This window comes from Callionymus lyra, chromosome 10 (assembly GCF_982586985.1).
Source record: "Callionymus lyra chromosome 10, fCalLyr1.hap1.1, whole genome shotgun sequence".
Classification (NCBI taxonomy): Eukaryota; Metazoa; Chordata; class Actinopteri; order Syngnathiformes; family Callionymidae; genus Callionymus; species Callionymus lyra.
In genome coordinates, this window is record NC_141827.1 from 27,646,748 (window position 1) to 27,661,319 (window position 14,572).

The 14,572-nt window shown below is 37.1% G+C and overlaps 1 protein-coding gene across 1 annotated transcript in view; it reads right to left on the bottom strand.

Annotated features, from left to right (window-relative positions):
• LOC148071292 (plexin-A2-like) overlaps positions 1–14,572 on the bottom strand; it is a 134,034-nt gene that overhangs the window by 64,756 nt on the left and 54,706 nt on the right. Inside the window, exons 4-5 of the mRNA XM_087800334.1 lie at positions 12,319–12,453; positions 573–673 (exon numbers count right to left, since the gene is read on the bottom strand). Coding sequence (XP_087656460.1) covers positions 573–673; positions 12,319–12,453 — 236 coding nt within the window. The remainder of the gene's footprint in view (positions 1–572; positions 674–12,318; positions 12,454–14,572) is intronic.

Here is a 14,572-nt window from a genome sequence, read left to right on the forward strand (position 1 = left end):
CTCAGTGGTGATTTGACTACTGTTTAAATACTTCTGATCACCACCGCGATAGCACTCATGGAAAATGCAGACGTCATATGATGAGTCCGGGTAAATCCCTCGCTGAGGTCAGCCCCAAACACAGCAGGCAGCTTCACAAACACGGGGATTTAATCCGCCCAATCTCCTTTGGTCCGTATCGAGGTATTATGCAAGCGAACCTGGGGGTCACATAATTAAGATGGAGGAGATAAGCTTGCTCTGTCAGGTCCAGCATGTTCTGTAGCTATGAAGTGGTACAGTTTTTAGACCCCGCTGCGACTGCCGAGTCTAATCCTTCTCCATTAACAACGGTCTACATATCCTCTAAACTGCGTTTGCCCGCAGCTTCCGCCTAAATAGCACTATTTAACAGGGATCACATTGTCCGACTTCCATCTTCTCTCTCTGTCGGGACAGCTGTTGATGGTAAACTCCACGGAGCAGATGAAGTCCGTAATGCTTATCAGTATTTATAGAGGACTTCTTGTTGTTGGCTAAACATGGACGCTCTGATCTTGACCTCATGTTTGGGGCGTCACAAACAGACTTACGTGTTGTAGAGGACACACCAGCCACAGTGGGGGTCACTGGAGCTCAGACACTCTGCACATGTGCTGTACTGGTCACATGACTCCACAGGGACCTGGGCCACCTGAAGCAAGAAAAAAACAGGGTTCAAATGTAGAAACATAACTTGGCCACACTGTAATGTACATGTCAAACTCCAAAATCCAGCCTTTTCATGTGGCACACGATAGATAGATATTATTATAAATGTCAATACATAAATGAAATCTCCCAAAGACAAGAAATGCAATGAATAGAAAAATAAACTGAATGTTTTTTTGAGAGCGGACAAAAATCTGATAAATATAAGTAAGTAAGTAATTTTTATTTGTATAGCGCTTTTCTAGACCAGGTTCACAAAGCGCTTAAACAATCAAAACAATATTCAATAAAGTATATACTTTAAAGGGCAAACTGGTATTTTGAGCCTTAAATAACAATAATTGTAAAAGACAATACTGAATTCAGACCCATATTTCCCATAAAGATCAAGATTTAGACAGAGATTTCAGTAAGTAAACATTTTGTTTCGGCATGCAACATACACCATGATTAAAATATGAAAAGAATGTTGAGGCAGAAAGTGGACACCTTAATGACTGAAGGCTAAAGTAAAAAAAAACAAGTCAAAGTAGAAAACTAATACTTCCTCATTTGAAACATAATTAACGACAACCTCAGTCTATTTAATTATAGAGAGATGATATTTGCCAACAATAATACAGAATAAATACAGAATAATAATACATATTTTGAGGTCTCAAATAACTTAATTGTTGGCTTAATATAATGGACTTTTTCGGATTCAAATTTTTCAATAAATTTCCATCAAGTTTCAAATTAAGATTTCACTAATTTTCTACTCACTCTTATGTCAACAAAGGGAATCATAAGGGAAATCTTTTTTTTTTTTTTTTTAGTTATAGACAAAACTATAAATTCATGCTTTGGTAGCAACTGGTGCTCACTTGTCTTTATCTTCGTCTAAAAAGAGACACTTTTCACAACAATCCTAATACCTTCATACAGCTCATCTGCAATGGCCCTCTTGTATTGAACATGAGGAATCGTGCAAACAAATTAAACAAGTCTTTATGTTAAGATTGTTTTTTGGCAGAAGATCCCAAGCAATCTGCCAAAAGACATTAAAAACAAGCTTAAATATAAATGTATTTAAGTTTGTTTTTTTTAATAATTTCTAATGTCGTGGCTTCAATACAAGATGGATGTTACAGACGAGCAGTATGCAGGTAAACAGATATTTCTAAGCGAACAAAGACGAAGATGAAAACAACTAAACTCGAGTCACTACATTAAAATTAACATACATGTTTGCCTTTAACTCTAAAATGGAAGAGATTACAGATGATAACAACCCTTAGTCGACATGGGGGTGAGTGAGTGAAGTTTTCTAAAAGCATACTGTTGTAGGGAAAGTTAAACCTGGTCAACATTCTGAGCAATCTTTGTGCAATTGAACAAGGGTTTCCATGTTTAAGTTTATTCTTGGTGCTGTTATTTATTCCAGTTATTAGACGGTGATAATATATGTATTCCATCCACATTGGGGAAATGTGATATATTATTTGAAATATTAAGGCACTGAAAGGTTTATGTAGATTTTGTATGCTGCATTTGTATCCACAGGGAACTATGAAAACTATTAAAAGAGTTAAAAATGATTGCAAACAAGAGTCATAATCTCTCCCTCAATGTAACACCAACATTATTATGCCGACTTCCGAGTGAAAATAAGGTCAAGGAATATGTTTATCCAAAAACAATCTGATGAAATAATAAACAGTTCTGATGAGGTGGCGAGCAAAGACCAAATCAGCTCGACTTTGTCATGAAAGGAAGCTTTATCACAGCACAACAACATCCCCCCGGAAAGCGTCACATTCGCCTGTGCTGCTGAGTAACTCGGCTCTGATCCCTCCTGAGGAATTATTGGTGCACAATATTTCCCAGAGCCTGAAGTCGACTGACACATCATGAATTAGTTATTTTCATGTGAAAGTTGTGTGTCTAGCTGGAGCTGAAATAAAGGGTATAACATATTTCCACAAAATGGCTTTAACTTCCTGCTTGGAAGAGAAGAAGTGAGCTGAGAGTCGAATCACTGGCAACAGGAGCAGATTTTTTTTTTCTTGTAGCATATGTTAATCAACATCTTGGTGGAATTTGGTTCCAGCTGCCTTGCTAAACGGTGCCAAGAGCATTTTCAGGATTCAGTTTCATCTTGTTAAAGTCTCATTAAATTAGCCATTTTATGTTGGAAATATACTTTTGGTGCAAGCAATCTTTTTATTTCTCATTTTTAAGGTTTTTCAGGTTTATATATATATATATATATGTATATATATATATATATATATAAACCTTTGACAATGATTTTCTGTGATCATCTTCCTTACTTGAAGATCAGATCATATTTCAGTAAAAATTCACGAAATGTTAATGATGGAAAGACAAAGAGATGATAATATGTTAGTGGTGTTCCAGACTACCATCTGTTTCCTGGGAAGTTTTAAGGGATCGGTTGTTTACTCACATACTGTAGGCTCTACTACTAAAACACTACAATAAAATTTCTGAACATCCATGTTGTGTCTAATTGTGTTGATATTTGTAAATTTTAGGTTGGCTCCATAAGATTGCTAGCGGCTGGCGATAATTAAGACCATTGCTGGTGGTTTGGTCTCTGAGCATGGCCCTAGTTTGATTCACTGTTTGGGTACTTCCTTGTTAGCAAAAAACTAGTTGTGTGTGAGAAGAATAACTGTAAAAATCTAAATTTTATTTATCATTAAAGTGATCCATATAATAGTACTCTCCATGTTAGAATTAGCTCCTTTGTGATGGACTGTGCCTTCTGAGTGCTTCTTTAGTTAATATTTATTTTCTTAATTTAATTGAAATGTAAACCATTCAATAAAATGTCACTTTATTGTAGAATATAAACTAAGTATCATTAGATATGTGGACACAAATGTAACTAATGACCTCAGTAGCTTGTTATTTATTAAAGATCAACTGATATGTTGACTTAAGTGTGGCTTAAATAGATCCTGGACCTCTATTGTATCATCAGTATGTGTCTGTTTGTACAAAACTATCTTTTCATTGAAATATTTACATTAGAAATTGATCTTTTGTCATCATTGTCATCACTTGTATAAACAAATTAGGGGCGTAATTACAGTTGGCTGGAGGAGAAGGGAAGCCATTATTACATCATAATGGACTCTGCTCTCATAACCTCTCGTTCTCTGAGATTTCTGATGGAGGAGAACTTTATAAGTAATAACTTCAAAACAAGATAATAGACTTACTGCATCTTGGAGAGGAAGACTTAAACATTTGAATTGTGAGTGAGTCAGGAGAGTTGGGTTTTCACATATAATTGACCTTAATTGTGGATTAGTGGATCAAAAATTGTCGGTTATTTATAAAATCCTTTAAAGGTCTAAAAAGTTTTTGTGTGGGCAAATATGAATGATTCACTTGGAGAGTGATGTCATGCATAACTAAGTCCACATTTCCATCTCAAATAAACAACTCTGTACAACTCCTGCTTGAACCGCCCTATTCAAGCAGACAAATCTATTTATTTATCAAATTCGCCAGACTCCACTTGTGCTTCGGTGAATGAACGTCTGACAAACCATCAGCTCTCCATTAGTCGCTGTGAGAGTAGCTGCCGCCGCCCGAACGCAACCTCCCCTGCATACAAAACCAGGTTTAAAAGCCCCATGCTGCTTATTTTATTATTCCAGCTCTGGACGTATGATGCAAGCAATTTCCTGATGTAAGCAATCACAAATGAAGAGTGGATTATGGATTAGAGAGTCTCCTGTGCTCTTGATAGCATAAGTGGGTGCTCTCTCTGGACTGTGTTGGCAAAATGGATTATCTGCTGCACCCCCTCCAAATAACTTTCTACTATTTTTTTTTTCGCCCTCGGAACCCATTTAGAGCATGCCATTAGCGAAATGATTTAGCGGCGCAGTCGGGGTTGTGGGTTGCTAAGTCCTTTTTTGTCAATGCGACAGCAACACAACATGAATGGTTTTTACAAAGTTTGTCTAAAATCATAGAACGGCAATTAATTTTCCAAAGGATTATATTAGTCCAGTATTGTGAGAGTGTGTCTGACATTCTCAATTAAATATTATTTTATAATCATTTTCAAGTAAGTACTGATATATATATTTTTAATTTCTGATTCAAAGGAGAAGTTAAAGTAATAGTTCACCCAAAATTCAACCTTCACCTATTTTCTACTCACTATTATTATTATTGTTATTATTATTATTAAAGCACTTCCAGTACATTCTACACTGAAAGCGCTCGGGATATTTAAACTGAATACATTTCTAAGTACTTTTGGTTTAACATCTTTACTAACCTTACTAACCCCTTCATCTACCCCCATCTGCCACAAGCGACTGTAAAGTACCAGCTTGTTTAATTTTTTCCGGAACAATTCTCCTCATCGAGGCTTCAATACAAGTATTACTTTACAGAACAGAAAATTGAAATGTAGTATAAGCAAATTAAGCAAATTAAAATAAGCAAAAACAGGACCAAAAAAGTATTTTTTTCTTTTCTGGAGTTCTGGATAATCGACTATGTCCAAACAAAACGAAGACGATCTGGTGTCAATATAGGGTTGACAAAATCAAGACCAAGACTCTTTCCACCATCAAAGGATTCAGTCAAGAGCGATTTGGGTTGATTGATAGTAGCATTCTGTCCGGGGGTCGCGGGGGTCAAACTGATGATGTGCAGGGTGAAAAAGGTCAACTGCTATTCTCCCCCTTCATGCCTTAAAGCACTGGAGCTCTTGAGATCTTGGAGGTTTCAAAATACAAGACCAAACAATTGGACTATGTCTTTTAAATATCAGGGCATGCACGATCATCAAAAAAAAGTGTTGCACTGGTCACAAGACTGGCAGCATCATGTGACATCCAATTTGACCTCCCAAAGAGTTCTGAACAAACATTTGAGAAATGAATCGGATGTGAAAACAGCTGAGTGAAGCAATTTTAGATGTTTTCAGACAGAAAATTGCTGCCTCTTTGTCCATCTCTGCATTCAGCCACTGATTCATGCCACGGAAATATGTTTTTCTCTGGAAATGTTTTGTGCCAACCGCCGCTTGTCAGTTCCACAGAGACAAATCTTTATGGATGTTGTTTCATTACAACATACCGGGTTGGTTACAATGACCTTCCCCAGCTTTGGGAATTACAAAATCCCTATCTGACCATCACATCTGCGAGGTCCTAATGCGCGTCCAGATTTACTAGCACTTTAACACTTTCATCCGGGTTTAGTGCAACTCTAGATGTTCATGCAGCCTTTTTACAACTTAAAGTTAAGCATGGAATCTCAACAAGCTACATTTCATTTTTATCCTGTAAGTGTGGGAGACACACTAAGTAGAGGGAGGAATATAACATGTTTATTTTTAATTATTTTACCCTGGGACACTCTGTTCCCTGCGGCGGAACAACATTTTAACAGTTAAGGTAATTCTACAAGTTACATGAATTCATTTGTAGTTGATACCACAGGTGTGTATTGGGAAGATTCTTGCGATACGATACATATCATGATAAAGGAACCACAAGGATATATTTGTAGTATTGTGAAGTACTTGACTCTGGTGTTGCAGAATTTTCAGACCACATGACTCTTGATGAAGTCGTAACTACTTTAATTTGTTTTGAAACCAATATATGCCAAAACATCGGCTTTAAAAGCTGCTGGAGTCGACTGTATCCTCTCATACTGAGTCATTGCACAATCTCACTCTTCCCATGTCTGCTGAGGAGGTAATATCTGCTGCCATCCGGCGGCACCGAGATTTAGTTGCAATACAAAAGGTAACCACGATATTGTATCGTAAATTTTAATTGTAAAAATAAAAATTGAATTACTTCTTTTTTTAAAACTCGATTTAACTCAATACAGTGTAACGTTATAATTAAAACCACTAGTTGACACCAATGATTTCAGAGGAGTGGTAGATACTAAACATATGGACAAATATTTGATTAAAGGAAGAGACCAATACAATGTTTTTAATTTTTTTTTATTGATTTATTATTAAATTTATAAAAAAAAATTAAATTGTTTATTACCGCATTTCTTTTTTAGCATGTATTTAAACATTGTTTAACCTGCAATGTGCTCAATTCTAATGCTGTAAAATATGATACTTGTGTCATTTGGCCCTGAGTTCAAGATCTTTTTAATTTATTTTTTTATTTCAAGATTTTTAGAGATCAAGACCAAGACATTACTTACTTACTTAATATCACACTTGGAAGCTTTAAAGGTGTGATCCTATAAATAAACCAAAAACGTTGTGTTCCTTGGTTTATAAAACTATACTGTGTATACTAATCCTGGCCTTTTCCCTGAAAGACTTTCACCAAATCAACCCACTCTGACCCTTTTGCCCTCAAGTCTCTTATATTGTTCTCAGTAACAAAATAAACATAAAGAGTGTCTTATTTTAGCTTCTACGACCCATATGTTTTTCAATGGTTGCCTGAGGGTTACAGCAGCTGTTGCATGAACGTGAGGTTTTAATGATTTAACCTTTTATGCCTGAATATCTTTCAATGTCTCTAAACACTATTACACTAAACCGTATTTTTCTTTATTTACTTTTCATTTTTCGATTACCACCAATGTTCCAAGTCCATGACTAGTTGACACCAGTTTAAGTGTGTGTTTGTGTGTCTGTGCATTTGTGCGTACATGGATTTTTTATGTGATTTAGATATTATTAGATATAAGATAGACTTTATTAATCCCTCTGGAGATCTTCTTCTGGAAATTAGGTTTCTAGTACACAGCAGACGATAGTAGGTACAGCATGTTTATTATAAGAAAGAACAAGAGAAAAGTGCAAATGTAAAGTGAATAGATCAAAGGAAATATCACAAAGACCTAAAGGATACAGACATAGAATATGATTTATTTAAAAAAGGTTTTGATAAATCCAACAAATTGGACTCACAAAGGTTTGATTAAAATACTCGGACGTCTGAAATTATTATAATAATAAAAGCACTCAAATGCAGTAAAATCATCAATCCTTGTCAGACAAATATTTCAGCCTTTCAAAAATAATGCACTGCAATTTTCAAAATGAATGAACGACCAAAACAAACTTGCAGCTCCTGCTCGATAAAAAGGAAAACGATTCAAGTCACAGCTTCATGTCGACAGCACAAGCAATAACCCGAAAAAGATTAACTATTGACCAACTCGCCGTCTGCAACATTTCATCTGCTTTACATTTATTAAATCAAAACATTGTTGATTTGACATTCCAAACCACTCTGTTGTGACATTTCCAAAATCACTTTTAATCATTTGCAGGGCTGACCGTTGCACCGCATGCTTCCCACTCCAGTTTATAAATACTGGTTTTGGTTACAAGTGGAAACATCCAACGTTACACTGCGGCATTATTCTTCTGCAGCCTCTCTTATGTTCTTAAATAATTACAACTAAAAAAATGATGTATTGAATGAGTCATCATTACCTCCACCACTAGTGTTTGTTTCTGCGTCAGTGATGGGGTGCACTGCCCTTTAATGGTCCTAAGTTTATTCATTATTTTTCCTCTGCTTTTTCATTCGTTAGCTAATGGCTACAGAGCTCATTCAGCTGCAGTGCTAAGGAGTTTACAGGACGAATAATGGCTAGTTTGAGTTTGAGAAGGAACCTAAATAAACAGACTCTTGTCTGGTGAATCAACTGACCTCTTGCATGGGTTTGTCTTATGTCGGTAGCTTACTTATATTAAGTGTCACAACTTAAAGAGACTACGGTATTATGATGTATGTTACACGGATGAGGAGGTTAAACCTGGTCAGTTGTCTGAGCAACTCCTCTCCTGAAAATAGATGACCAGATGTAGTGTATTTTTACTTTCATTTAAACAAGAAGACCAAGACAGGGTGTTTTAGCAAAAAGGAGTTAAAGCTGAAGGTTTTTAGGTAGAGGAACGTAAACATGGACAAAAGTTGTTTTTTTGCTTGTTGAAAAAAGTGTTTCTTGTGTTACAATGCTTGTAAAATTGGATCCCAAAAATGATAAGAAAAGCCATCTGTGCGTTTCACAACCATATTCTAAATGGTACATTTGAAGAGAAACGTCAAACAATGACTCAGTCACAAGAATACTAGTTATGGTTTTAGGGTGTTTTCCCACAGTATTGTTACGAAATAATAATCTAAAAAACAATGCTTGAAAAACTTGTTGTTCTCAAGATTTGGTCTCTTTCGTATCTCGATTCCCTTTGTTCTCCAGGGTCTCTCAGTCTCTGCGAGCGTCTTCCTCTATGTAATTATAGACGAGCCAACGACATTGACAATATCGATCTCCTTTGCAATCAGTTAGTGGCTCAACATTTTTGCTTGTGCACAACAAATCAGCAAAAACATTTACAATAACATCCCACTGTCACATTTCCAAAGTCATCAGTTATAGTTTAACTCTTTTTTTTTTTTTTCAAATCTCCTTCTTGACTTGGTTTGTCACAGTCTGACTACAAGTGTAACTGTTTAAAAAAAACAAAAAAAAACATCATTATCATGTTATTGCATATTTAATTACTGTCTTTCCAGATGGCCGATATGTCAACCAGACGAGTGTGCCATCTGACATCGGACGGATTTGGCCCGAAAAAGAAAGGTTTCTTGATTCTTCATTAAAAAAATGGTCTATTTTTTTTTCAAGTTCAATTTTTTCTGCTTTTAAATAAGATGTGATGTCAGCGATGTATCACCTGATGTGACCCAGAGTTGAAACGAAACCACGGTTTGTATCTCTGGCTGAATACTGGACATGTGCCGCTCTACAGGACAGACAAAGGGACAGATGGGATTCCGAGCACTTATTTTTATATTTCACCGAGTGGCACTTTGAGGGATTGCCCTCTAAAATACACCGGCAGCGGTTTGGCTAAGCCTCACGGCCATCGGTTCAGGTAGTGAGTGACAAGGTTATTGTGCTTTTTTTTGGTCTCATTATTGCAGATGAAGGCTGCGACGCTTTAAAAGTTTTTTTTGGTTTTTTTTAGGGCTCAATATTAGCGATGTTCAGTGGCATCCAAACATTCCAAATACTCGCTCTCTTCTCCCAGCTCGCTCTTCATCATCATGCTAACCCTGCGTGTTTCCCTCGGCAGGAGACGGAGAGGCTCATTGTTATTCCACGAGGGTCGGTTAAGCTCAGCCAAATCTGTCTCTGCTTTCGCTCCTCATTCCACATCATTCCTGTATTGTTTGGCTCACAGGAATCCAAATATACCTCATCTACAGGATCTGCTGTAAATGTGGGAAATCTTCGAGTGAAGTCTTCTCCCTGGGAATTCTTCTGATTTTAGTGGAAGCACCGTTATCAGGAGACGAAAGTGGAAAGACTTTATTCTGCTTTTTAAGGACGTCTCGGCTAAAACCATTCTCAAATAGAGAATTGTTTCGAGATATGAACAAAAAAAATACTGAAGGAGAATCTCCTTGAAGGAAGCATGTGCCTCTCCTTGAACGACCACATCTCATCAATTAGTAATGTCTTGTCTCTTCCAGTCTATCAGTCAGAAGCCGAGCTGCCTTGTATATAAAAACGCTCTTCTCTCTAACAACGACAAATCTTATCCTACTAATGCCTTCTGAGATGTTCCCTTTTCAAAGCTTTACAAGGCGAGGATGCCAGAACCCATTCCGCCTTTGACTTTTTATTTTGGTCCTGTGACTCCCACCGTCACATTCCGACGATCGGGAAACAAGTGAGAACAGTGATAGTTTTTTTTTCACTGGCTGCAATGAAACCTAATCCCATTTCACAGCTTCATTCAGCCGCGCCAGAATAATCACTTGATGAGAGTTGAAAGTGATTATCGCTGTTCACTCTTATCTCCGATGAGCACAGAGAATATCGTCCAACAGCTACAACAACAACCGCACGCCTGTGTGATGGAAGGCCAAGCCGGGGCTAGACATGTGGGGATGCAGACACACAAACAGTGATCTGGATGGATCCTGCGTGTGTGTTTGATGGATGCGAGCGCGTTTAGTCGATTCCTATGGATAAGTCATTAGAACGCGGGTCCACCGGCTCAGTTTGAACTTTTACTGCAGCCTGTTTCAGCATCGGAGGGGAAATAAAATGCTAATTAATTTGATCTAAAGTAGCTTTACCTTAAGTTAAAAGCACTTTTAATGGTGTAAATTAGACTTTAATAGCTAATCTTTGCTGTTGAAGAGAAGCTGTGTTAAGGTGTTATCGCCAAAACTAACAAGTAATTAACAGCAAGGATGTTTTTTTTCTTTCAATTTGTTTGTGATGGCCCTGAAGCACTAATAATAAACTATTCAAGAAGGCACTTGACACCAGTCGATAAACAAGTGTTTCTTGCGACAACTTTCCTCTTGTGTTGCATGGCGAGCTTTCATTCCCACTTTTGTGTTTGGTTGTCCAGAAATCTAACTTTTTCTGTTGAATCTTCAGTCAAGTGGCGTGACTTGCTGTTGTTTTTGTTGTTCATTGTTGTCCTGGATATTGTTGGTTTTGTGATGTTTAGTGTTTGATTACATTTTGTTTCGTCAGGTCTGAGATTTATTTAATAATTATATTCTAGTAGTAAGTAATTTCATAGATTCTACTTCATACACGTGAGACCCTCTAGCAGAGCTTCGCTGGTGGCTAGAGGGTCTCGAGGATATTCGTGAACACAGTTTTCTTTTACTCCGATAGATATTACTTTATTGATCCTGTAAGAGGCCCCTTTGGGAAATTAGGAAATAGCTTTTTTTTTGTGTTAAGAGACGAATTGAAGTTTAATGGGGTTGAACTGTTTAATAATATTTGTTGATTCCATTTGTGTAAATGGTTTGTGTATGTAATTTGTGTATTGTTGTCTCGTATGTGTTGTGTGGGGTTCCTTTTTTAAATGTATTTGTATTAATATTATTTTATTTACAATTATTATTAAAACTATATTGTTCATTATTTGATTTTCCTCTTAGCTTACATTCTTTGTCAAGATGTGTGTATTTTATTCATAAAAAAACTTCTATAAGTGGAACATTAAGGGAAATTAATGAATTAGTGTTTGTTTTCAAGGTAGTGTTGTGATGCAGGACATTGAGTGAAACATTAATTTGATTCTACTTCAACTATTTGTTGTGCTAATTTACCGTTGATGTTTTATATTCATATCATCGTATTTTGTGAATTATTAGTGTTATTAGTACTATTTTTTGCCGTTTGTTTATGTGTTTGACATATATAATCATCAGGCATGACACTATGTGTTGGGTTGTGTAGTTTGTAGTGTTTTTGAAATCATTTTAAGTAAATTGCTTTTTTGTTATTATTACATTTTGTCTTGAATAATGTGTTGAGTCAAGTCATTTGTTATTCTCGGTAATATGATGTGTTGTTGTGTTTATTCATTAGCAATCTGTTAATTCACCGTCATCCGTTACCCACCGTCATCAACCTGGGCGGACCTCGCTCATTTATACCCCCGGCGTCTGACGCTCCAGGAACGAGACCAGACTGCAAACCCGGGGCCTGTCATAGAGCCTCTAGATTTCCAAATGAGCGATGCCTCTTGCAAGTCACTACATCATCCTGCTGCTTTACGTTTCTTCCGTCGGCAACGGCAGGAAAATGAAGGCATTTCCTCACCTGATTGTCAGACATGACATAAAGAGAGCTCTTGTCCAGAGAGAAAGCCATGTCTCGGAGGATGGGTCTGCTATCCTTCATCACGGCCAGCGTCTCGTACAGCACGCCGGCCTCGCCGGTACCGTCCACCCGCAGCTGCAGAGACAAAAACACAGTCAGTGCTCGACATCCCAGAAATGGAAGTGGACCACACATGAACTCTGTCCTCTTGTTGTACCTCGGCTAGCAAGGACGTGAGACGCACAGCATTAACTTACCAGTTTATTCTCGTTAAAGTTGATGTAAGAATCTCCAGTTCTTTCACACTTTCATGAAACGGCTCTCAAGTTTTTTTGAAAAAGCTGAAGTGATGAAGATGTGTTTTGAAGGTTACATGTCGGAACTGAAACATACCATCGCACAGCTTCCCTGGCAGGACTAAATTCTGGACCGTCTGTTATCGCCTAAAATTGTTGAACAGCAATGACGTCCAGTCCAATAAGGGCTCACATTTCATTAAACCATACTTAAAGAAACATTGTATATTCCTCTGCAATTTTTTTTTTTTCACCAAAATCAGGCAGTTTAAATTAAGTTCCTAACAATAGTGTCACAACATTTAGAGTTTTGATTAGGTTGTCTTCGCTGTTTCCACTATAAATTACTTTATTACAAATAATAACAATAAATTATTATTTATTTTTTTTAATTGTTTTTCCTCCACCATCTTATCCTTACTTGTTTGGTGCATTCAACTGTGTGGGATTTGATACAGATTAAAATAAGGCTAACGATATGTTTAAATTCAGATTGAAGGCAAGTGCAAACTCCATAATCCACCTGAAGTAATATCTTCTGTCTTCCTATTCTCTCTTAAGTTTTTTTTTTTTTTTTTTTGTTCTTTTATTTGCTTTACTACTAATTTATATAATTTTGATTTCTATCTACTTAGATCTATCTTTTTCCTTTTTTTTTCAGACCCTGACTTACCAAGGCAACGCCTGTGTGACAGGTATTCCATACAATAGTATAATAGTTTGTCTTTAGGTTTGTACTTTATTTGTCTATTTTAATGCTTTTCACCCTTTTCACATCAGATTGCCTCCTCCAGGAAGGATCACTCTCTCTATATAAAGAAATGAATGGTTCATGAATGATTACAATATTTAGATTTTTATTTCATTGTATATTTTTCATTAAAGATGGTGACGTCCATTTGTTTTGAGCTGAAGTATGTTCATCAAATGTACTTAATAAAATATCATATTATTTCAATTGTAGCACTGTTGGTGTTTCAAGGGATTTGAGGATAAGAGGTTTATTATTGCAAGGTACGATCTCTGATGGAGGGAAAAGCCACCTTTGACATTAAGGCAAAAAAAACTCCTTCAAATTTGTGTTTTGTGGAACCTTTGGAGTGAGATGAATAACGGCTTGTGAAACCGAAATAAAGATATAACAGCGAACTAACAGCTTTATGCTTCGGGACAACTCAGTCAGACATGTAAACTCTGTTCTACTTCCTCCTTGCAAATAAAACGATTCTTAGAGTTTAAGTCAGTTTCCTAATGTGAGACTTATTAAATACACATCATATTCTGCTGTAATGACATACTTTTCTCGCCTGCTGACCATTGATTTCTTAATTATTTCCCAGTGGACACCAGCAGCTACAAGCTTCATTTTAGCATTCGACACCTCTCTGACCTGTGCTCCGGTGAGACCCCGCAACACGTTAGACCTACTGAGACTTTAATTGGAAACCCAAAGTGACAAAAGGACGGATTAAAGAAAGATGAATCTTCTTTTTAGTAGTCCGCTGGGCCGCAGAGAGGTCTGAACCCTCCGCCACCCCACCTCCGTGAGCCCATCGGAGGTTGCTGTCACGACTCAAACTCAGTTCCGAGACGTGTTCGGCGAGCTCAGCCTTAATTTGACTTTAGAACGACTTTCAGGCAGCAATCTTTTGGGGCTCATTAAATGCGAGCGCAGAACAGATGCCCACGAGTGAAGAGTTTTCGATTCTCTTCTCCCACCTCAGTCGACAAACAAGATGTGCTGTTGCAGTGAAGCAAACAAATAAGCAGATCTGTCTCTCTAATAAGTGGCTCACTGATGCCGACGCTGTCAGAAGCGCGCGCTGGCGGGGATAAGAAAAATGCTTCTGAGACCCGGTAGATGTGAGAATCCGTTTGGATCGTACAACTTCATTACGATCGACGCGGAGATTTATGGTTTTCTCAATAATGATTGTAAGTTTCTTGTGTATAATTTA